The 22,308-nt window shown below is 48.8% G+C and overlaps 1 protein-coding gene across 1 annotated transcript in view; it reads left to right on the plus strand.

Annotated features, from left to right (window-relative positions):
• SLC6A5 (solute carrier family 6 member 5) overlaps positions 1–22,308 on the plus strand; it is a 43,483-nt gene that overhangs the window by 19,067 nt on the left and 2,108 nt on the right. The window contains exons 8-15 of the mRNA XM_059710861.1: positions 1,512–1,646; positions 3,308–3,411; positions 6,467–6,591; positions 11,557–11,669; positions 12,403–12,534; positions 13,394–13,493; positions 16,053–16,153; positions 20,951–21,118. Of these exons, the coding sequence (XP_059566844.1) occupies positions 1,512–1,646; positions 3,308–3,411; positions 6,467–6,591; positions 11,557–11,669; positions 12,403–12,534; positions 13,394–13,493; positions 16,053–16,153; positions 20,951–21,118 (978 nt within the window). The remainder of the gene's footprint in view (positions 1–1,511; positions 1,647–3,307; positions 3,412–6,466; positions 6,592–11,556; positions 11,670–12,402; positions 12,535–13,393; positions 13,494–16,052; positions 16,154–20,950; positions 21,119–22,308) is intronic.

Consider the following 22,308-nt stretch of genomic DNA (forward strand, 5'->3'; position numbering starts at 1 on the left):
TGCAACTGGCCTGTGAGCTGAAGGTTGTCAGTATTATCAAGACTGGTGAGACCCAGGCAAGACCAAGTGGCACTTCTATTTCCAGGGCCCCCAGGCCTGTGCCACTTGGAATGGATTGTCCCATTGTTCTCTTCCTGCAGCCCGGTGAGGAATATGCTGCTGTTATCACCACTTGCAGGTGTGGAAACCGAGACTCAGAGAGGTTAAGTCACTTCTCCAGGCGGCCCAGCTCATAAGTCAGGGAGATGGGATTTGAACTTAGGCCCGTGGGACTGCAGAACCTCACCACCTGCTCTTCTCTAGTCTGATCCCAAGTCCTGATCCCAGGCCCTTCCTCCATCCCCAGGTTTGATTGACAGTTAAGGAAGGAAAGCACCTCCCACGCATCCCCATCCCTATCCAACCACAGCCCCCACGTTCTGCTCATATTACTCCTCAAATGCTTCTTGACTCTGGCCCCTCCCTCTCCTCCAGAATCTGGGAACATCCTTCAGCTGCTATTCAAGGCCTCCTGTGAGGTGGAGTGATCACATGGTCCTTGGAGGGGCATGGGAAGCAAGAACATAGGAGTTCATCACTCTTAGCCTCAACCTTTTATTTTGTCCTAACAGTGATTAGAGCTTTGCCCTCAAACATCTGCCTGCCCACTCACTTCCTTTGCCTTCCCCCCTCTCCTCGCCTCACTGGCCTCTCCAATCCAGCTCCTGCATCATCTCCATGAACCTTTTAGTAAACTCCCAGGTGGAGCACCGTGCCCTCCCCGGACATCACCATGTCCTGGGCGTATGGTTTAGCCCATTATTCAGACGCTGTCTCTGAGTCTTCCAGGTCATGAGTCCCTGAATCCTCATGCATCTAATGTCTGGCATAGTGCCCGGCTCATGTAGGCCCTTAGTAAATGCTCATTGAACTTAGTTGTTTTAATGACCATCTATTATAAATCAGACACTATGCTAGAGGTTCATTTGGTCCTCACAATGACTTATTTTTTTAAAAAGATGCCCTTGTCCCTATTACAGAGGCAGAAACAGAGATTAAGGAGGCTCAATAGCTTGTCCAGTCTCTCATGGCTCCTCAGAATAGCATCGCCAGTGATGCTATTCCATTTGAAGTACATGTGTCAGATCGTCAGATCAGGGTCTTTCACCTGATAGGGTATCTAAGAACAAGGATGGGAAGCTTAAGCTAAAAGGATTAATCTCTAATGGTGGAATCTGGGTCCTCAAGCAGAGGGTAGGGTAGGAGTTAGGAAGGCAGCTGTCCATTCAGCTGCTGGGTGGGGTGAGATCTCCCATAGCCATACTCTGTGGGGGCTGACTCACTCTGGATCACCTTTGGTCCCAGTGCCTTTCCCGTGTCCCCAGCCCTAGAAGAGTTTGGGAAAACTACCTGATGCCCTCTCCATTGGGCACCCGTGTCCAGGGGCAGGTCCCATCCTGCCTCTGCTGATGCTCCTCAGGCACCCGCTGCAGGCCCGCCCCACCCAGCCCTCTGCTGCATGGCTTTTCCAGGTGGTGTACTTCACGGCCACGTTCCCGTATGTCGTGCTCGTGATCCTGCTCATCCGAGGGGTCACCCTGCCCGGAGCTGGCGATGGGATCTGGTACTTCATCACACCTAAGTGGGAGAAGCTCACTGATGCCACGGTGAGCTTACAGTTTCATTTATGACGTACATGGGGGCTGGGAGGACGGCACATGGGGAGGGGACCCACGCCAGGACACTTTGACAGAAGGGGTCAGACCTCCTCCCACAGGGCATCTCACTGTCCCCTTTACAAGATCCTGCTAATCTGGGAATGGTACGCACTCAGGAAATCTTTAATGAGAAGTGGGCAACTGGGGGTTTTTAGATTCCGGGAATGGTTGTCCTACATTTGGGGTAGCAGCAGAGGCTGGAATGAAGAATGAAATCCCCTTAATAGCTTTGGGCCACTTCACACCACTTATCTGTTACTAATTATAGTGCGTTGGAGATGGAGTTTTGCTGGTTGGAAAATAATAGCACTTAGGCAATTCTATTTTAAAGGGCCCAGACGCATTTGAATACTTCCAGCACATGCCACAGGGTTAGCACACGCTTGCACCTTCTCTTTGCATATTCTGCACAGGCACCTCTTACTTTAAAATTCCCAGAACAAACCTCCAAATGAGGGGTGTCTGTGTAATAAGAATTGAGTTTTCTCACCTTAAAGAAATATGTGCTTTTCCAGAATATGTTAAGAACACACAGCTAGGATTGAGTTTGCACATAATAGAAACCCCCAGGTAAGAGTTGACTTCACTTGCATGCGCTAAAGCAGCTCAATGGTATATAGTCAAGCACTGGCTGGGTAGCTGCAGGTGTCTTCAGGGGCCCAGGCTCCTGTCTTTCTGCCTCCCCATCTTTAGGGAATAGCTTCCATGTGGCTGCCAGAGCTCCAGCCATCATAGCAGCATTCCAGGTAGCACAAAGGGGTGAGAAAAGGGGTAGAGGTAGGCACCCTCACTCTTTAAAAGTACGGAAACCCCAGAAGTCCCACATCACACTTGATTCTCACACCCTTGGCCGGACACTAAATACTATAATTATCCTCTTCTAGCTGCATATCCCCTTGATGCTGGGAGGTGGTTCTTTAGCTGGACAAATGGCTGCCTTTAAATAAAACCACAGCTTTGAACTTTCTCTTTGCATATTGTAAGCACAATTTTACAAAAATGATGGCAGGTCCATCGTATGAGTCATATGAATCTCCAGCTCACACTCTTGAGTGGCCTTCTGGAGCTTTATGGGGACAATTAAGAGAAATCACCAAGAGAACAGAGGCGATGTCAGCCAAGTTCAAGAAGCACGTGGCTTATAAAGGCCCCTCCGCTGTGGCAGAGGCAGCTTTGCTACAAAAGGAGGCCATAGAGTTTCAGATTTTTAATTGCAGTTGTAATCTGTAGAAATGTTAATTTTAAAAGGTTGATATTTTGGATCCACCAACATACCTTGCTGTTGCAAATTGTTTTTTGAGAGTGATTGCAGCTAAAGAAGGGGCTCTCCCTTCTGTATAGTTCTCCATGGTAGGAAATGGAAGATGAAATGTGTACGTAGTTTATTGAGTTCCTCTCCTTTGGTTAGAATGGAGCTGAAATCTGCCAGGTAATTCACTGCCTTTTTGGCATCTGGCACAAAGGATATTTCTCATTGCATCAATGCCAAATTTATCTCATCTCTGACCGCCTTTGCCTGGGGCAGGGGTGAGGCCAGGGGCCTGGCAGACTCCCCTGCCTGGGTCAGCTGCTCTCAGTGACCTTGACCCCTCTCCCCTTTTGCCTGCTAGGTGTGGAAAGACGCTGCCACTCAGATTTTCTTCTCTTTATCTGCTGCCTGGGGAGGCCTGATCACGCTCTCTTCTTACAACAAATTCCACAACAACTGCTACAGGTACGTTGTAGCCTTTCAAGTCCCATTGGCAGCTGGCGAGGGGGAATAGGGTCTGGGGACAGAAAATGGACTGACCCCACACCCTCCCACTGCACCTTAGTAGAGCCAGAGAGTTGCCCTGGCACAGGTGAACCCTGCTCAGGCCTGGCTGCTGGCTTCCGGTGGCCTGTACCCGACTGCACTGCTGACCCTGGCACCTGGGATGGAGCCGAGCTCCTCTGTAGGTTGTGTGCAGGGAGCTGTGTCCTGGGATGGTTGTTCCATCAGCCGCCCAGTCCCTAGGTCCAGTCGTATGGGAGTCACTGATGAAGTCTGGTCATTCAGTCACTCTACAGATGTTTTTCTAGAGACCCTATAAGAAAAGAGCACCTTGGTGATAGGTGTGTTAATTAACTCGATGATAGGGATCCTGTCACGATGTCTACATATATCCAATCATCATGTACACTTTAAATATAATACAATTTTATCTGTCACCTATACTTCAGTAAAGCTGACAAAAAAATGCAAATGTTGAGTTCCCCTCCCAGATCTATTCATCAGAATGTCTGGAGGTGGGCAGGCTCAGGAACCTACAGATCCAGGCAAGATCCTCAGGGGAGTCAAGGACGGTGACGTTTGGATAGTGTGATGTTAGGGATGCTGTGGAACCCAAAGACCCCGAGAGAGCCTGACCAGTTCTTGCAGGAGATGATATTGAAAGTTAGACATGTTATGACAAGCAATAGGAAAATAAGGCCCATTCTCTTGGGGAGCTGATACAAAAAGGAAAAAAGGAAGAAAGAAAGGAGGAGGAAAAAAGAATAGAAGGGAGAAAATAAGTGAGGGAGGGAGAGGTAGGAGAAGAAAGGGAGGGAGGGAGGGAGAAGGGGCAGAAGGGAGGAAGGAAGGGAGGAAGGAAGGAAGGATGGAGTGAAGGATGTATCTTGGAGTCAGATAGACTTGTATTTAAGTTTGCTTCACCATTTACTAAAACTCCAAGATGTGGGCAAGGTACACCACTTCTCTGAGCCTTTGCTGTCTCATCTATAAAATTCGATTATATTTTGTTGAGTGGTAAGAGATGATGTATGCAAAGTTTTCAGAGCAATGTTGTGCACATAGTAGGTGCTCACTAAATGGCAGTTGCCATTATTATTATCTATAACAATAAAAACATAATATGCTAATTAGACCAGATGTTCTTCCGGATGAAGCCTTGGTGGCGGGGGCTGAGGCAGAGGCGGTTAGGGGTGATCAGGCAGGCAGGTGAGCAGTTAGAGGTGATCAGGCAGGCAGGTGAGTGGTTAGGAGTGATGAGGCAGGCAGGCAGAGTGGTTAGGGGCAATCAGGCAGGCAGGCAGCGAGCTGTTAGAAGCCAGTGGTCCCGGATCGTGAGAGGGATGTCCAGGATGGCGAGAGGGTGCAGGCTGGGCTGAAGGATCCTCCCCCCCTCCCCACCCACTGTGCATGAATTTCATGCACTGGGCCTCTAGTTTTTAATAAAGTATGGGATATTTTGTGAACCCAGAAGAAACGACTATACTAGTAGTTAAGCTATGGCCTAGGATGGTTGGGACGGCCTCACAGGAATGAGATCTAGACTGGGCCAAATTTCAACAGGTGTAGGCAGGAGGAAATGTTTGCAGGTAGCAAGGACAGCTAGCGGTAGAGATGAGTGGGAATGAGTGACAGGGACATGGGGCAGGAGCAGTGGGATTGGAGCTGATGCTATGTGCCCAGAGGGCTGGAGAGAGCCTTTGGAATTAGTCTGCTGGGGCTGCCACAGCAAATACTGAAAGTGGGTGACATCAACAACAGAATTTTCTCATAGTTCTGGAGGCTGGCAGTCTAAGATCAAGGTGTTGACAAGACTGAGACCTCTCCCCTTGGTTTGTAGACCTCTCCCTGTGTCTTCGCATGGTCCTCCCCCTGTGTATATGTGTCCTAATCTTATAAGGGCACCAGTCACACTGCACTAGGGCCCACCCTAATGACTTCTTTTTAACTTCATTGCTTGTTTAAAGACCCTGTCTCCAAATACAGTCACATTCTAAGGAACTGGGGGTTAGGAATTCAACATATGAATATTAGGGGCACATAGTCCAGCCCATAACTGTGGTGTCAGACTATGGTGTACGGACTTCTTTGGCCACTGCTGCTCACTAACTTGTAACCGAGAATCAGTCTGAACACCGTCCAAGGGGGAAGCATTGCTCTGTGCTTTGTTAGAAATGAGGTAGTGTGGTGTAGCAGAAGGAACACGGACAGTGAGGCAGGAAGTCTGGATTCAAATCCTGACCTACCCTTAATTAGCCATTACCTTTTCCTGGGCTTCACTTTCCTCATCAGTAAACTAAGGGGCCGGACAAGGTGGGTTGTTTACTGAGCAGTTGTCTGTGCCCGCCTCTATGCTGTGCAGAAATCATCTCCTTCTGTCCTCACAACAGCTGCACATTTGTGTACATTTGTGAGGGAGGCAGGGCCATTGCCACCATTTAAAAGCAGAGTGGGAAGAAGTGACTTGCCCTGAGGCTCCATCTGGCTGTGACCTCTCTTGAGTCTAGGACGGCTGGACAGGGCAGGCTGGGAAACTGCAGCCTGTTGCCAGCAGAGGGCGCTGGTCTCTCTCCTCTCTGCTCCCCCTTGCCCTTTTCAGCTGGGTGCCCCAATCCAAGGTGTCCTCATACTTGGATGGCATTTCATGGTCCCACTTTCTTCTCTTCTCTCATCCATGGTTCCTGTGCCCCAAAGGCCCCACCCCCTCAATTTCTGTTCTGATGGACAGACTTGCCTCTGTCAGTTCACAGCATGTGGAGCCAGAGGCCCCAGGACAGGGCAGTTAGGGGAGATCTGTTTGCGCCTTTGGTGGTTATAAGTTCAGCCCAAGGGAGTCTGTGGTCAGGACTGGTTGTTTCTGTCCTTGTGAATAAAGAAAACAAGGCCAGCCTGCAGCAAATGCATGTATGGAAATAGCATGTACACATAGACACATGTGTGCACACGCTGTGTCCTTCCCCTTGTCTCTTCCTGCCCACCAGGCACATCTAACCACCACCTCTCATCTCTTCTCCAGGGACACTCTAATTGTCACCTGCACCAACAGTGCCACGAGCATCTTTGCCGGCTTCGTCATCTTCTCAGTTATTGGCTTCATGGCCAACGAGCGCAAGGTCAACATTGAGAACGTGGCGGACCAAGGTACAGTGTCGCTGTCACCCTGCTGTTGCAGGGCAGGTGCCGAGCTCGCCTCACAAGACCCTAAGTTATGCTCTGCTAGGAAGTTGGCCTCTGGAACAGGACGGAGGGTTGGGCACCTCGGTTCCCCTTTGCGGAGGGACAGAGATATATCCCCAGTAGAAGCTCACACAGGGTCAGAGCTGGCTGGGCCTTTGTCAGAGGGGTCGCTATAAAAGCCCCTGTCTTGCTCCCCTCTCCTCTGCTCCATTTTTCCTTTCCCCTCTTACCTCAGCTCCAGCCTAAGGAAGGTTGCCCCTGTCACACCTGATGGGTGTGGGTAGAGGAGTCATTAGGCAAGGCAGCAGTGCTGAGGTGCACACGGGTGGCTGCAGGATGTGTCCCTTGCAGAGGACGCTAGGACCTGAGTGCTGGCTTCACAAGAGCATTGCCTTCAGAGCAGCCTTTTCCTGACGAAGCACTTTCCTGGTTGTTGGGTCACATGTGCTCTCAGGGATTTCTGCTTAGTCAGCAAGACAGACCTGCAGTTTTCCCCAGTGGGAGGAAAGGTTGGATGGTGGTGGTGGGAGGGATGTAGAATAAATGTTGACTCTCCACCCACGTCATCCTATGTTCATGACTAACATTGGTGTGGCACTTCGGAGTTTGCAGAGAGCTTACATTTTTATCTCATTTAATCCTTATTCCTAGCACAGCATTTTGCAGAGAGAGAGAGAGAGTGCTTAATATTTTTATTTAACTCTTGATTTCCATCCAGCCTTGTTCTCCAAAGAATTCGGGTGTTTGGTAGGTTTTTGGGATTAAGGGACTTAGTTGTGGCTATTGCTTATCATTATGACCATTCTCTAATCGGACGTTTAGGGGATGCCTCAGTGTGGGGCCATGCCAGGGGCTATAGGGACATGACTGTGGCCCTAGATAATCCAGAGAGGCTTCGCCACGCATTTACCTTTCTTCAAGGAGCTCACTGCAGTTCTCAGCGAATGGCTCAGGTGCCAGCACTGAGAGAACTAAGCCCTGGAAGTGTCACCTTCTTGGTGGGCTGCCCATCTTTCCTGGCTCCCAAAGGGTAATTAATTAATGCTTCCTTGGCACTGATGGTTCATTGCGGGCCTCAAAGAGTTAAAAAGGGGGCCTGCTCCAGGGGGTAATGATCTCTCCCTGGAGAGCAGGTTTTTGGTTCTGCAGCAGTGCCCTGGGTTTGAGCTGAGCCAGGCCTCTATTGGTGGAAAATCTGCAGCTCCCTGGAGAGCAGGGAGGGCAAGAGAGAGGCAGAGAGGGCTCTGTCCTCAGGGGTGCCTGTGCCACCCCAGCTGTCCTCATTCTCTCCCAGCAGAGCAGCTGGGGCAGGGAGGGTCCTGCCCCACCCTCTGGCAGACCTGGTATATTTTGTTATTTTTGTGACATTATCGTGCTCATTGTGGCCAGTGGCCAAGCCACACTAGTTAACACATCTGAGCTCTTTTCTGCTCCAGGAAAGGAATTTGGGGGTACGTGTTGCTGAAACCCAAATGGAATTCTGCTTTTCCTTTACATCAGACAATTGCCCAGGTTTCTCTCTGAAACTTCCCCTTTCCGGGTTGTTTTCATGCCCTCTGATTTTAACAACAAGAGCCCTTGTAGCCTGCTCTGACGTGTGTTGATCCTGGGCACAGGGACAGTGGGCCTCATTCCCCCCGGGGAGGGGCAGTGGCCCCTAGGACTTCTCCCTGAGCCGTGGGCAGTTGGCCCTGCTCGTCTGAATGGCTTGCTTCTGTGTGGTTTGCAGGCTTGTCTGGCTTCTCCTGTACAGGAGAGGTTCTATGGCAGGGGTGGGCAAACTTTTTGACTCGAGGGCCACAATGGGTTCTTAAACTGGACCGGAGGGCCGGAACAAAAGCATGGATGGAGTGTTTGTGTGAACTAATATAAATTCAAAGTAAACATCATTACATAAAAGGGTACGGTCTTTTTTTTCTTTTTAGTTTTATTCATTTCAAACAGGCCGGATCTGGCCCGCGGGCCGTAGTTTGCCCACGGCTGTTCTATGGACACAGGTCAGAGATCTGGGGTCGGGCCCATACTGAATGCTGGCCACTCCCTCCTCGCTGGGCAGGATTGGCATATAGACATGCAGTACATTTTTGCCGACCCAATGTTAGTAACTATGTTTAGGTTTTTAGTCAAAACTAGGTTCTTTTTAGTGACCTAACAACACTCTGTTTTGCCTTCTGAGGGAGGCATTTTTGTCATGGACATTTCCCCAAATCTCAGCCACATGGGAGTTTTGGGGCCTGGAGGTGGGATTGGTGATGAGACCGTGCTGGGCTCTCCTTTCGCAGTGAGCACAGGGAAGGGACACGTCCTTCTCAGGCGTCTACTCCACCAAAGCAGCATCCTGGGGAGCCAGCCTGTTAGCACCATCTCCATGGCTGACTGTGGAGTTGACTCCTGGTGAGAATTCAGCCTCGGGCTGACCAAGATGCTCCTCCCACAGCAGGAAGCCAGGGCCAGACCAGAGCAGACGGACACAAATGCGAGTATTTAGACTTTCCAAGTTCAGTGGGAACTGCCAGGTCACCAGACCACCAGGAATCGCTTCCTCACCCCTAATACTTCAGAGACCTGGCTCATCAAAATGAGCACCCTCAAACAGGCCTGCCCAGCAGTCATCTGACTATCACCTGGGCGCCAGGACTTACCCTTCTAAGAACTCATCCATCCTAATAGGTTTCCCAGCAGAGCAGCCATTCCCTGTGTGACCAGGGCCCCTGGCTGTGTCTTAAGTGACTCTAGGATAAAGGATGCCATTGCTGTAGGTCTCTGGGCGTTGCTGGCACACAGAGCCCCTGATCCCCTCTTATAGGAAGACCAGTAATGGTTGATGCTTGCTGAGTTCTCAGTGTCCATTGTTCTGAGCCCTTTACTTATATCTGTGCATTTAATTCTTACAGAAACCTGATGAGGGTAGGTACTGTTATCTTCATGCCATCGATAAGGTTTGTGCAGAGAGAACAAATCTCACCAAGTCCCACTTTCCAACCCACGGGGCTGTGGAGCCTGCACCCCACTATCGGGCAGCACTGGCTCCCCTGGGACTGGAGAGATGCCGGGGCCTCTATCAGCCCTATGGGCCTCATCTGGGGAAACTCCACTGTGGCTCAGACAATCCATCTTTCGAGAAAAAAAACCCTGAACTTTACAAAGTAATATAAACAATGTATTTTTAAAACCCACTCCCCTGCCCTCTTGGAAGAACAGAGTTCGCTGAAAATGATGCTTCACTTGTACTTTAGGGAGGCAGCTGAGACAGAAGCAGGCCACACATGAAATCATTTTCATCCTGAAAGAGCAGTAAAGCCCCAAGGCTGCATCCTGCCACAGCCATCAGCCCCAGTCCTCCAAGTGGCCATTTAAGACCTCTTGCCCACTTTATGGGCCCAGCTGTCGCCGGAGCGCTGCTGCTTCCTCAGTGTTCGGCATTCGAGACCTATTTGGAGCTGAAGTTTAATACAGCCTTTTCTTTTATGGTTCATACAGGGAGCCTTCTGAGGCTGGCTCTGCTGTGTGTTCAATAAATGCATAAAGCAGGGGGTATCTGAGGCATTCGGGGCTTTATGCTTTAAATACCCCAAGGCCCTCGGCATCATTCGGAACAAGCAACCTGATAAATTCCAGTTTAAAAGTGCTGTTAGGCTTGAGTTGTAAAAACTCCAGGTGCTGTGACTTCTGGTTCCTAGACGTGTGTGGGCTGTGTGTTACCCGGCGTTGTCTCTGCCCATCATCATTTATTTTTCTACTGACAAGGAAATTCACAACTGCTGATCATTAGCCATCCTGGGTTACAGTAATGCTCCCAGCGAGGCTGAGGCAGATAGGAACCCCTGGCAGGGCTTTATGATGTAGAGAAAACTGCAGCTCAGAGTCCTCCACCAAGAGCATGTGGTATTCTTGGGAAAACCTGAATTGGAAATGCTGATTTCCAAGGTCATTGTTCACTCATAATGGAAGCTAATGTTCTCCAAGTGAGGCATTGGTCCCCGTGCTTTACTTGCATTTTCTCATCGGTTCCTGGGAACCACCCTGTGAGGTACTATTGCTATTCCCATTGCACAGATGGGAAAAACTGAGGCTCATAAAAATGAAATGACTTGTCTAGGGTTGCACAGCTGGTAAGTCATGGAGTGTGAATTTGGACCCAGATCTGCCTGACCATTAGAACCCAAACTTTCTTAACACACACTGTGCTTCAGCCCCCCCTTTCCCCCAGCTGATGCTCCGTGGACTGACATACCCCCATCATTCCCAAGCCTTTGTAGGGCAAGATCTGAACTGTGTTAGGTGGATTTACATTTTATGTAAATGGCTTCTCCTGAAATGAAGCCATTCTGGGCGTGTTCTAGCCTTTAGAACAGGGTTCTCAACCTTAGCCCTATTGGCACTTGGGCTGGATAATTCTTTCTGTGGGGACTGCCCCATGAAGTGAAGGATGCTTAACAGCATCCCTGGCCTCAGCCCACTAATGCCAGTAATCATCCTCCACTCTCCCCACTGTGAAATTAAAAAAATGTCTCCAGCCGTTGCCAAATGTCCCCTGGGGGCAAAATCACCCCTTGTTGAGAACCACTGTTCTAGAGGATAATTATTATATTCTTCCCCTGCTCGTCCACACAAAGATGGGTTTTCATGTTATTTTCATGGGACACGGCCTCGCCTTGGGGTCTGAGTCTCTGTCTTGGCATTATTTGGGGGCCTCTCCGCTCAGCTCCCCAAGATATGGATCTAATTCCCCTGGTTCTTCCCCTCAAGGAGCTTAAGATCTAACTGGGGAAACAGGTAGAAATGAGTAAAGAAAACCAACCAACCAAACAAGCAAAAAACAGTGGGAGCAGCATGTAAGTAACAATTCAGGATTTCCATAGAGAGAAGGCCCGGTGGGCTTCCAGGAAGAGGGGGCCTGTCTGCAATCATTTGTCTTGTTCTTTCCAGGGCCAGGCATTGCATTTGTGGTTTACCCGGAAGCCTTAACCAGGCTGCCCCTTTCTCCATTCTGGGCCATCATCTTTTTCCTGATGCTCCTCACTCTTGGACTTGACACCATGGTGAGCCCCTCTCTTCCACCCCTGCCCCAGGGTCCTTCTGAAGACCCCCTCCTCCTGGGTCCTGCATCCTGCCTGCAGTGGTACCTGCATTTTTCTCTCAAGCTATGTAGAGATGGTGAATCACCTGTCCCAGGACTCAGGATAACCTTGCATTTGTGAGGGACTCATGAGATGGTGCCAGGGAGCGGCCCTCTCTTCCTTTATTCCTTGCTCCATTTTCTGTGCATGATTTAGCCAGTGTATTTACCACTTTGGTGTCATTTTGCCAAAGCAAATTCTGTGGGGCAGGATAAGGGAGAATAATATCAAGTCACTTTTAGGAGAATTGCTCTGAGGCTGAAGCTACTACCCATCATGCTGACAGGCGCTCAGAGTTTAGGAGTTGGGCGCAAAGAGGGCTTTTCCTAAAGTAGAAGATCAAATGCAGGTAAACTGGAGGAGGATTTTCATCTCATGAATACAAAGTGCAGCTTCAGCTACCCTGATGGGTGAGTATGAGTGCAGGCTCTGGGGGGCTGCAGGTAATTTCTAAAGCTCACATCCTGCTTGCATTCCCTCGCTGGCCTTGTGGACTGGACCCAACAAGGCCTTTGAGGCCCATCAAGGGAAGGCAGTCCTAAAAGCCAAACCTGATACAAGAACCATGGTCCCTGTGGGAAGCACAGGGGGTGTTTTGGAGCCTTCAGGATGGTGTGGTCTATCTCAGACGCCTTTTTCCTTGGCCCCATTCCAGTTTGCCACCATCGAGACCATAGTGACCTCCATCTCGGACGAGTTCCCCAAGTACCTGCGTACCCACAAGCCGGTCTTCACTTTGGGCTGCTGCATTTGTTTCTTCATCATGGGCTTTCCGATGATCACTCAGGTAATTGGGGGTGGGGACTGTGTGGCTGTCTGTCCTTTCACCCTTAGTGCTCAGATCTCATAACAGTAGCCAAGCCACTGGCATTTCTGTGCATATGGCCCCAGGCTATTGGGGATTCTGACCACAGAGGGAAATATGTCACCTTGGCTACTCATGGCACTTCTTACATCTTCTTAATTGAGATGTAGCCTTCTTAAGCCAACGAGGCAGGTGTGTCCTACTTTAAGAAAATCCAAATTTACTGACCAGAGAAATGTCCAGTTGCTTACTCCTCATAAACAAGTGTCTTCAGCCACTTGAGGTCATTCTAGCCTGAGGGTCTTGGTAAATGGAGTGTTAGCTCACTCAGTATACTATTGCTTTTGCTCTCTGTGTGACCTTGAGCGAGTCACCACTTTGGGCCTTAGTTTCTTCATCTGTAAAATGATGGCTTGGAATGAGATGATCTTTCAGCCTCATCGATTGTAGAGAGATTTACAGAGTGAGATCAAGATGCAGGGGGATGCAGGAGAAATGCCCAAAGATGCCTCAAGGTTATATGAAGGTCAATCAAATGCAGATGTATGGGTAGAAATGTTCATCTATTGCTTAAAGCAAAAACAAAACGATCTGGCTGCTCTCACATGCACATCTTCCGATGCCGATCTTGGCCTTCTTAGAGTAAGATGTTAGGTCATTTTCTGTGCTTTTTCTGTTGATGGGCTTCAAGTCTCTTTGGGGCGGCTTTGCCAACATGGCAAGGCCTCCAGCTTGCATGCTGGATCAGCTTTAGGGAGGGAAGATCCTTTGACTCCTGTTAGAAATGGGACAGAGCCTAAAGCCAGGCCCATTGATTCCAATTGTTTCTCTTCCCTGCTAGGGTGGGATTTACATGTTTCAGCTGGTGGACACATACGCTGCTTCCTATGCCCTCGTCATCATTGCCATTTTTGAGCTTGTGGGGATCTCCTATGTGTACGGTAAGGGAACAAATATGCCTGCTGCTGTGGTAGAACTTAGTGTAGATAAGCAGGTTTTCATCCTATATAATGAAGAGGTAATATGCAAATTGACCATCACACCCTCGCACAAGATGGCCACCCCCATGTGGTCACAAGATGGCCACCATATGATGGCTGGCAGGGGAAGGCAGTTGTGGGTGATTAGGCCAGCAGGGGAGGGCAGTTGGGGACGACTGGGCCAGCAGGGGAACAGTTAGGCTTTGATCAGGCTGGCAGGGGAGTGGTTAGGGAGCTATCAGGCTGGCAGGCAGAAGCGGTTAGGGGCAAACAGGCAGGCAGGTGAGTGGTTGGGAGCCAGTGGTCCTGGATTGTGAGAGGGATGTCTGACTGCTGGTTTAGGAGATCCCCCGAGGGGTCCCAGATTGGAAAGGGTGCAGGCTGGGCTGAGGGACACCCCCCAGTGCATGAATTTTGTGCACCAGGCCTCTAGTATTTAATAAGACCATGAAAGGGCTTACTTGCTGCTACCTAAGAGATGTAGGAAAGCAGCATCTTTATTCCGAGCTTGTCTCAGGACCTCTGTGAGGCAGGGTTAATAGAGAAACAGCTTTAACTTCTACTCCTTTGGTTTTCACCCCTCCCATATGCCCAGAGGGTCTAGCACAGTGGTTTCCAACCTTTTTTTGGTCACACCCCACTTAAGCATCTCTAAAATCCTGATACTCCCCCACCCATGACATATAATTCTTATTTAAAAAGTGAACTCCTATTCATGTGGAGAAAGCCTAAAAGGCTCCTGCCTTGCTCTACACAAGCTTCCAAAGAACATGGTATCCATGAAAGAGAAAAATAAAAGAATGAAAGGACAGTTGAAGTACTGAGGAAGAAATCACTAAGAAATTGTTAATAATAATAATATGAAGTGATATGAAAAAATAGCAAATAAAGTTTCAAAACATAGAGAACTTAAATACGCAAATATATCACAATATATATTTATATACTGCATATGAGGCCCCCAAAACCATAAGAATGATAAGAAATGCAAAAATCCACTGTTAATAACTCATTCTCGAATAGCCCCCCTTAAAAAACAAATTGCCCCCCTGTGAGGCATGTGCCCCATGTTGGGAACCACTGTTCTAGCATAAGGAGGCCATTCAATGAAGGTATTAATAGCATTAAAGGACATACACAACCTACCATCCACAGATGGGCAGGACCGCTGCTCAAAGCATACACTTCTTGCTTGTGGACACAAAGAAGAAACTTGGAACCTCTCCTCACCATGGACTGACGTCCCTAGAAGGGCCCTAAGAGTTTCTGGGGCCCAGTCCCCTCAGCAAAGCTCAGAAAGGGGAATGCTGTCCCTAAGGCTTCACAGGGAATTAGAGGCTGAACAGTGTTCAACTCTGGTCCCTAACTGCTGGTCAGGTGCTTCCCTCTGCAGCATTATAGTTGACCTTGAAGTAGAGCAGGCAGCTCACTGCAACCTGAGAACTGTTAGAGTGAGTTGGAAAGGCCTTCGGTGAGCCCCCACACTGTTCTCAGCACAGGCCATGGGCTTGGCAGCATTCTGGGTCTGAGCTTGGCATGGACCTGAGGGCCAGTACCAGTCTCAGGATCCATTATTTTGTCTGTGGCGGCTCCATTGGACTTTTTGCCATAACATAATGAACTGTTCTGTTCCCTGAAGGAATACCACCTCTCTGCTTTCTACCCCAGCAAGAGGTTGTCTTCTCATATTGCATCATTCTCCCCTTTCTTGTAGCAGAGAGCAGGCGCCGAGGACGCAGGACCAGAAGGGGGAGTCTGGGCTGGGAGCTGGGAGCTCTGGTCAGGGGGAGGCAGCTGGTGCAGGTGGTACACAGGGAGGTGGTAGCAAAGGGTGAGAGATGGTGAGTGAAGGCTGGAGAGGAGCCCCCAGACTCTAAATTCCCCATTCGTTAGGGATTAACGACCCAGAAATCCAAGGGGGCTGGATGAGCTGGGAAGCAGGAGGAGCATGTGGTCGAGGTCTCGGGGAAGAAGCCTGCGCTTTGCAGGGGGGACGGCAGAGGTGCCACTTTCCACATAAATGACCCAGAGGATGAAGGACTGAGAAGAATGAAGCTGAGGCTGCCAGTCCACTTGTTAGAACGGCCGACTGTAAGGGAGCTTCATAGTCATGCAGGACCCTTCAGCTCAGCGAGCCCACGGGTCTGAGAAACCTGTTTCTGATGAGCTCAGGAAACAATGCAAGAAATTGCTTGATTTGAAAACATTCTCGATGGCTTTTTCTTTCAAGGAGTGGTGTAGAAGCCCTCCTAAACCAAGAGTGTGTGGGGATGGGGGTTATGTGTGGCCATGAGACCAGTGTCTCCTCTGCATGTTGCTTCAGTTGATCAGTGATCAAGAAGCCACAGTCCCTTGCATTCCAGCAACATTTGTCTGATAGTTTCCTACATAATAGGGGTCATGTTGACACCAGGCTGGGGCTGTCCCTGGCCAAGGGCACCCAAGGGAGGGGCTCTAGCGCTGCCCCTCCCCCATACTGCCACCACACCTCATGCTCGGCCTCCACCTGTCTGTTCGCAGGCTTGCAGAGATTCTGCGAAGACATAGAGATGATGATCGGATTTCAGCCAAACATTTTCTGGAAAGTCTGCTGGGCATTTGTGACTCCAACCATTTTAACTGTAAGGACCGCATGCTGTATTGTGCAGATGGGACCTTGTATGTGGTGCTTTGTGCGTAAACAAGGACTAGGCCTACTTAAGAGCCTGGGAAGCTGGTAGGATGGGTATTAATTGTCTTGCCTTTCAGATGTGGAAAAGAGGTGAAGCAACTTGCTTAAAGGTGCTTAGCCAGTTGGGTGCAGAGCTGGACTCATGCACAGTTTGGGGCATCCTTATGGAGTGTTTCCCACGGTAGCAGTCTGCCTCGTGCACTAACAGTCACAGTCCCCACTGCTAACTAAGGTCCAGGCTCTGTTCAAGGGGCTTTGTGTGTTTCACCTCAGCTCTCCCAGAGCAGCTCTGTGGGGTTGGCATTAAATCCTCTCCATTTTACAGGTGAGGAAACCGACGCCCAGAGGTGTTGTGACTTGCCTAGCATTGCACACCAACAATCAGCAACAGCCTGGGTTCGAATCCAGGCAGTCTGGCTGCAAAACGCTTAGTCCTAACCACTACTCAATACAGACACTCAATTGTTCCTTTTTATCGCTCTGAGAGCTCTTTTGTCTTCCTCAAGTGTGGTGATGACATTTTGAGATCATCTGATATTCATCTGAAAGATCAGAGCTCTTCATGTATCAGTAAATCTGCATAGGGACTACGTGCATGTCCCGTCACCTCTTTTACTGTGCCATAGGCTGCAGGCACATTTACACGGAGACCTTGCATTTCCCCCTTCTCCCTGGCCTAAGGCAGGTGGGTGTCTACTCAGCAAGGCGGCAGGAAGCCAGATGTAGTTCCGCCTGTACCCAGCAGGTGGCAGTAGAAACCAGATTAAGACCCTTCTTTTACTCCACAGTACCAACCTCTCTCAAGGAAAACAAGCCAGGATGGAAGTAAAACTGTAAAGAAAAATATGCTTTCCCTTTTTAAAAATAACGTCACCGAGTTTTAATCAAAACACCTCAACTTCCTTTTAAAAAGACAGACGCTTACGCAGAAAAACTATTCAGTATTTATCTCCCTCTGCATGGACGGACACAGGTAGCATTCTGGGGCCCCATCTGTACTCACATTTTAGAGGCTATTATCTGCCTGAAAAGTCCCAGTAGACTTGGGGCATGAGAATTGAAAAGCAGTAAGATAGAATTTCCAGTCTCTTGAATTCAGGACCGAAATGTGTGTGAAGAACTCGGACTTACCTAATTGGTGGGAGGAAAGAGCAACACTCTCCTGCCTCTGGCATTTTCCTCTCTGTTGCCTTTGCTCCCTCGCCCCCCACTCTGCCCCAGTAACTGCTGTACATGACTTATTCTTGGGCGAAATCAAGTTAGAATCTGCTCTAGATTCTCCTTACCTCTCTCTCCAGTCCCAGAAGAGATTAAGTGTCAAAGAATTTGATTATATTCTGCAGAAACACCACATCATAACAGTTAGCATGCTATCTGTGGAGGTCAATGAGAGGCAGGCACTGCACAAACACCATCTCTGAAGCTCCTGCCCACCCCGCTTGGGGGTGATTCTTTCCCCTGTTGCACCTGTGTGCACTGAGGCATGGGGAGGTGAAGGTGCTTGTCCAAGGCCCCAGTGCTTGCAGGGGCAGAGCTAAGCATTGAATTCAGGGCTGTCTAGGCCACACGGATACATTCTAAACGCCCAGTGCTTTTCACACTTTTTGCCGGGGTCCAACCCCAGCGGGTCCAGGGGTCCCCAAAGGTGTGGACGGAGTCGGCAAAGAAGGAATGGTCTCGATCTCCAGAGAGGTTCTGCTTCGGATCTCCAGCCAGGTTCTGTGGCCAGGTCCTGGTCAGGTTCTCTTGCCATGTTCTATAGTCAGGTTCAGTCCAGGATCTTTTGCCATGTTCTCTCCTGCGAAGTTCTTCTGTCTCCAGGCTCCATGTAGGTTCTGTCTTCTGAATTCTGTTCTAAGCTCTGTCTCTCTTGCTCCTGTCTTCCAAGCCCTGTGTCCTTAGTTCTGTGTTCTGAGTTCTGTCTCTCTGTCTGGTTACATCTGTATTTATACCAGTTGATTCAATCCTATCAATCTCTATTACAAAGGTTATCTCCATTCCAGGGAGTAAAGATTATGTAGCTTAAGCATGATTGTTTGTAGTGATTAACTACCCGCCTGGCACTTAGTTAAGGAGTTTCGTCCCCTCCCTGACTTCAGGGAAAAATTCCTACCTGGGGAAACAACCTTTCTAGGAGAGGCATCCCCTCCCTGACTTCAGGGAAAAATTCCTACGTGGGGAAACAACCTTTCTCGGAGAGGTGACCTTGGTTAAAACACAGCGCCAAGAAGGTGAGCAAACATATTAAGAACAGTATGCCATATATGCCAGGTCCCTTGAAACAGCAAGGATGGACCGGCTCCCGGCAACTTTTAATCCCAGTTTGGGATTTTAGAAGTCTTTTTTTGTGTGAGCAGAATGTTAGGGAACAGGAATTCTAGGAACTTGCTGTGTTTTTTGAGGAAGTCCCTCAACTATGCTGTGCTTTACTTGATTTCCATTATAAAGCCCCTGTCAGAGACCTGTGGAGAGGTCCTGAAAATACCCTGAACCAGAGTCCCCTTCTGGGGAAGCGACAGACAAACAGACGTGGTCAATGCCATCATCACCAACCACAAGCCCTCTGCTGGCCGTCTGGGGCTGATATCAGCAAAGCTCAGGGCAGGCCTGACGCCGTGGCTACATTACCATCTCTGAGGGCCAGCCTCACTCGAGGGCAGCATTTTATCAAAGCTGACTTGGCCCAGGGGAGTTTATTGCAAATAACTTTGATATGATATTTGTCCAACTGGAAATGGGTGTCGAAGGACCAAGCCTAACACTTCTTATATTTTGCCCTTCTATAAAATGGATATTTGTGGTGTGCTGAGACGAGCTAAGATTATGGGTTTAAATTACTTCAAAACTCCTGAAATAAAATGGATCATTTTTATATGTGCCTTCCTGGATTTATAGGGCTATATAAATACTTTCCATTGCAATCATTGTATACATAGTCAGATCACGTCACTGAATTATGTGCACACATAAGCGGATGTATTGCTGTTTATATAGTAAATGAAATGGAGCAACTTACCATAAATACATTAGGCCGCACTTCCAATAGACGGGTTAATAAAGCTTATAACTCTAGGGGCGAATGTTTAAAAGGGGGCCTAGAGTAAAGCATCTCTTTCCATAAGAGCAGTTTCTTTCAACAGTTGTCTTCAGGCTCATGTTGCTCCAAATAGAAATATTGAATTATTATTGCATTGAAATACTCACATGCCCTAGCAGCCTGGGCTTTGCAGCAATCATATAGATGCCTCACATTTGTACAGTGTTTCATGATTTCCCCAAAACACTTCCATATGTTTTCTTTCCTGACATAATTCGCTCCAATCATTTTGGGGCAGTTATTTTACTGCTTAAGATAGAAGAAGAAAGGTGGGGAGGAAGGGAGAACTTAGTCATTATCATCATGTACGTGACTCCAGGCTGATGCAGGACGAATCCAGGGAATAACACGCGTTTCTCAGGGCAGTGTCCCCAAAGGCTTGGCCAGAGCAGCTGGGGCCCCTGTTCTGTCTTCTTGGTGCTTTTTTTCTCAGCACACATCTCCCCTCGTTCCTTTTCAGCAGCACTAACCAGTCTTCAGAGGGTTCTCCCTGCCATTGCCAGCGGAAGCGTGCAGGATAGGAGATAGTGGGCAGAAAATACATCTTGACCGCTCTTAAAATAAGGGGGAACTCTAGAGTAAATACCAGACTATCATCCCCAGAAAACTCCCGTGTTGCATAGGGTGTGAAATATATCCGTTTTATAGCAGGTCCCTCAGTTAATTAGTGGGAAAGCTGAGATTAGCCTCTTGGTCTCCTGGCTCTCAGCCCACCATTCAGTGACGAGGCCCTTCACCTTGAGTCAGTTGAAAGGGCAGCTGTGCATCCATTCTCTGTCCCACAGCTCATTATCGGACCAGGCTTCTGACGCAGGCACTGCGTGGGGACCACTCAGGGCTTCAGCCAGCTTTATAGCCAGCTCCTGGATGCAGGCATTCCCCGTTCAATAAGAAGAAGTAGTGATTCAATTCATGTTTTAAAAATTAAAATACAGCCCTGCCAGTGTGGCTCAGTTGGTTGGGGCATCGTTCCGTACACCAAAGGGTGGCAGGTTCGATTCCCGGTCAGGACACATACCCAGGTTGCAGGTTTAATTGTGTATTTGATCCCTGCTCAGGGCACCTGTGGAGGCAACCAATCAACGTTTCTCTATCACATTGATGTTTCTCTCTCTCTCTCTCTCTCTCTCTCTCTCTCTCTCTCTCTCTGTCTCATATATATATATATATATATATATATATATATATATATATATATGTAAAATTATTAAAAAACAAAATACATAAACTTAACAGGTTTATTTCTTTTAACAAAAGCTGATGGCTGATGACCCATTATAGAAAGTACAGACAACCCCTTAAAAACACCCCCAGCCACCTCCACCCACCAGTCGCCTTACTGTATGCCCTCTGAACTTGTCTTCTCAGCCTGTCTGTGCCCACACCTGCAGGTGCGATGCTCCGTTCCTACGTTACTATGGGAGAGGCCAAACCCAGGGTCAGCAGCTAGGCAAGTTCTCCTCACCTCTTGGAGATTCAGTTTCTTCATTTGGAAAATGGATTACTCACACTTCCCTTTCAGGGTTGTTTGGGTATAAAATGACATCATAGATATGTAAGCATCCAGCTCAGAGCAGGGGTTCAACATGTGTCTGTGGGATGAATGGATACCTCACCACCCTGATGCCTGTGTTTCTCTTTTCCTCCTAGTTTATCCTCTGCTTCAGCTTTTACCAGTGGGAGCCCATGACCTATGGCTCTTATCGCTACCCTAACTGGTCCATGGTGCTCGGATGGCTAATGCTGGCCTGTTCCGTTATATGGATCCCAATTATGTTTGTGATAAAAATGCATCTGGCTCCTGGCCGATTTATTGAGGTGAGTGTGCCCGCTACTCTCTCCTGGCATCCCCTCTCAAGGGAGAAGCCCCGAGAGCCCTGTGCGTTAGAAACAAGAGATTCGGCAAACTGATTCTAGAGGGAGACTTGATGATTAAGTGATTACAGTTGCCAGCGTTTCTATTAAAGCCATTTTTATTATGTATTATTCCTCTAATGGAGGCGCTGAGCCAATCCGCAGGCTGAGCTGTTATTATGCTATCGCTCAGCGTGTTGACAGCTCTGGGGAATGAGTGATAGAAGTGCCTCCTCCCCTCTCACCCATGGTTTAAAGCCCAGTGCTTGGCTTTTAACCACACATCAGATTCCCTCTTCCCAATGTTCCCCTCTGTTTAAGGCTCTTCCCTCCAAGCATCTATTACCATTAAATTAAAAATCACTGCCCTTCCATTGTGCCTGGGTTAGGGATGGCTGGGGTCCAGGCTGGTTAAAATGTCACTGTCCCATAGAATGTAACAAGAGGTCCAGAGCATGGCTGGTAGAGATGAGATAAATTTCTTAATTACAATGCAAAACAAAAATAAAAATCCCCACACGCTCACTCCAGAGTGGATGGGAAGGGGGCTGACTGCCACTTGTTGGGCCATCAGATAAGTGTGGCCAGGCTGCTGTTCTTTATGACAAGTCACTTGCTCAGACATGCTGGGAATAGGGCAGCTCGGACTCTGTCTTGGAGAGCCAGAGGCCTGGCATTTTGGACCAGACCCGTGCTCCTTAGGGTTTGGCCCAGGGACCAGCTCCTTGGAGATGCAGATGATGAGACTGCAGCGTGGCTCCACTGAACCAGAGTCTTGGGGAAGTGAGACCCTGGGGCAGGGGTCCTCAAACTTTTTAAACAGGGGGCCAGCTCACTGTCCCTCAGACCGTTGGAGGGCTGGACTATAGTTTAAAAAAAAAAACTATGAACAAATTCCTATGCACGCAGCGGCGGCAAAAACACCCGGCGGGCCGGATACATGTTTTCCGCGGGCCGCATGTGGCCCGTGGGCCATAGTTTGAGGACCCCTGCCCTGGAGTCTACAAGTTAACAAGCTCCCCAGGTGACTCTAATGTGCACTCACGTGTGAGGGGCATTGGATTAGAGCAGTGGTTCTCAATCTTGGCTGCACATTAGAATCACCTAGGAATCTTTTTAAAATCCTGATTTCTGGGCCTCATCCTCCAGAAATT

Source organism: Myotis daubentonii, chromosome 9 (genome assembly GCF_963259705.1).
Source record: "Myotis daubentonii chromosome 9, mMyoDau2.1, whole genome shotgun sequence".
NCBI classification, from domain to species: Eukaryota; Metazoa; Chordata; class Mammalia; order Chiroptera; family Vespertilionidae; genus Myotis; species Myotis daubentonii.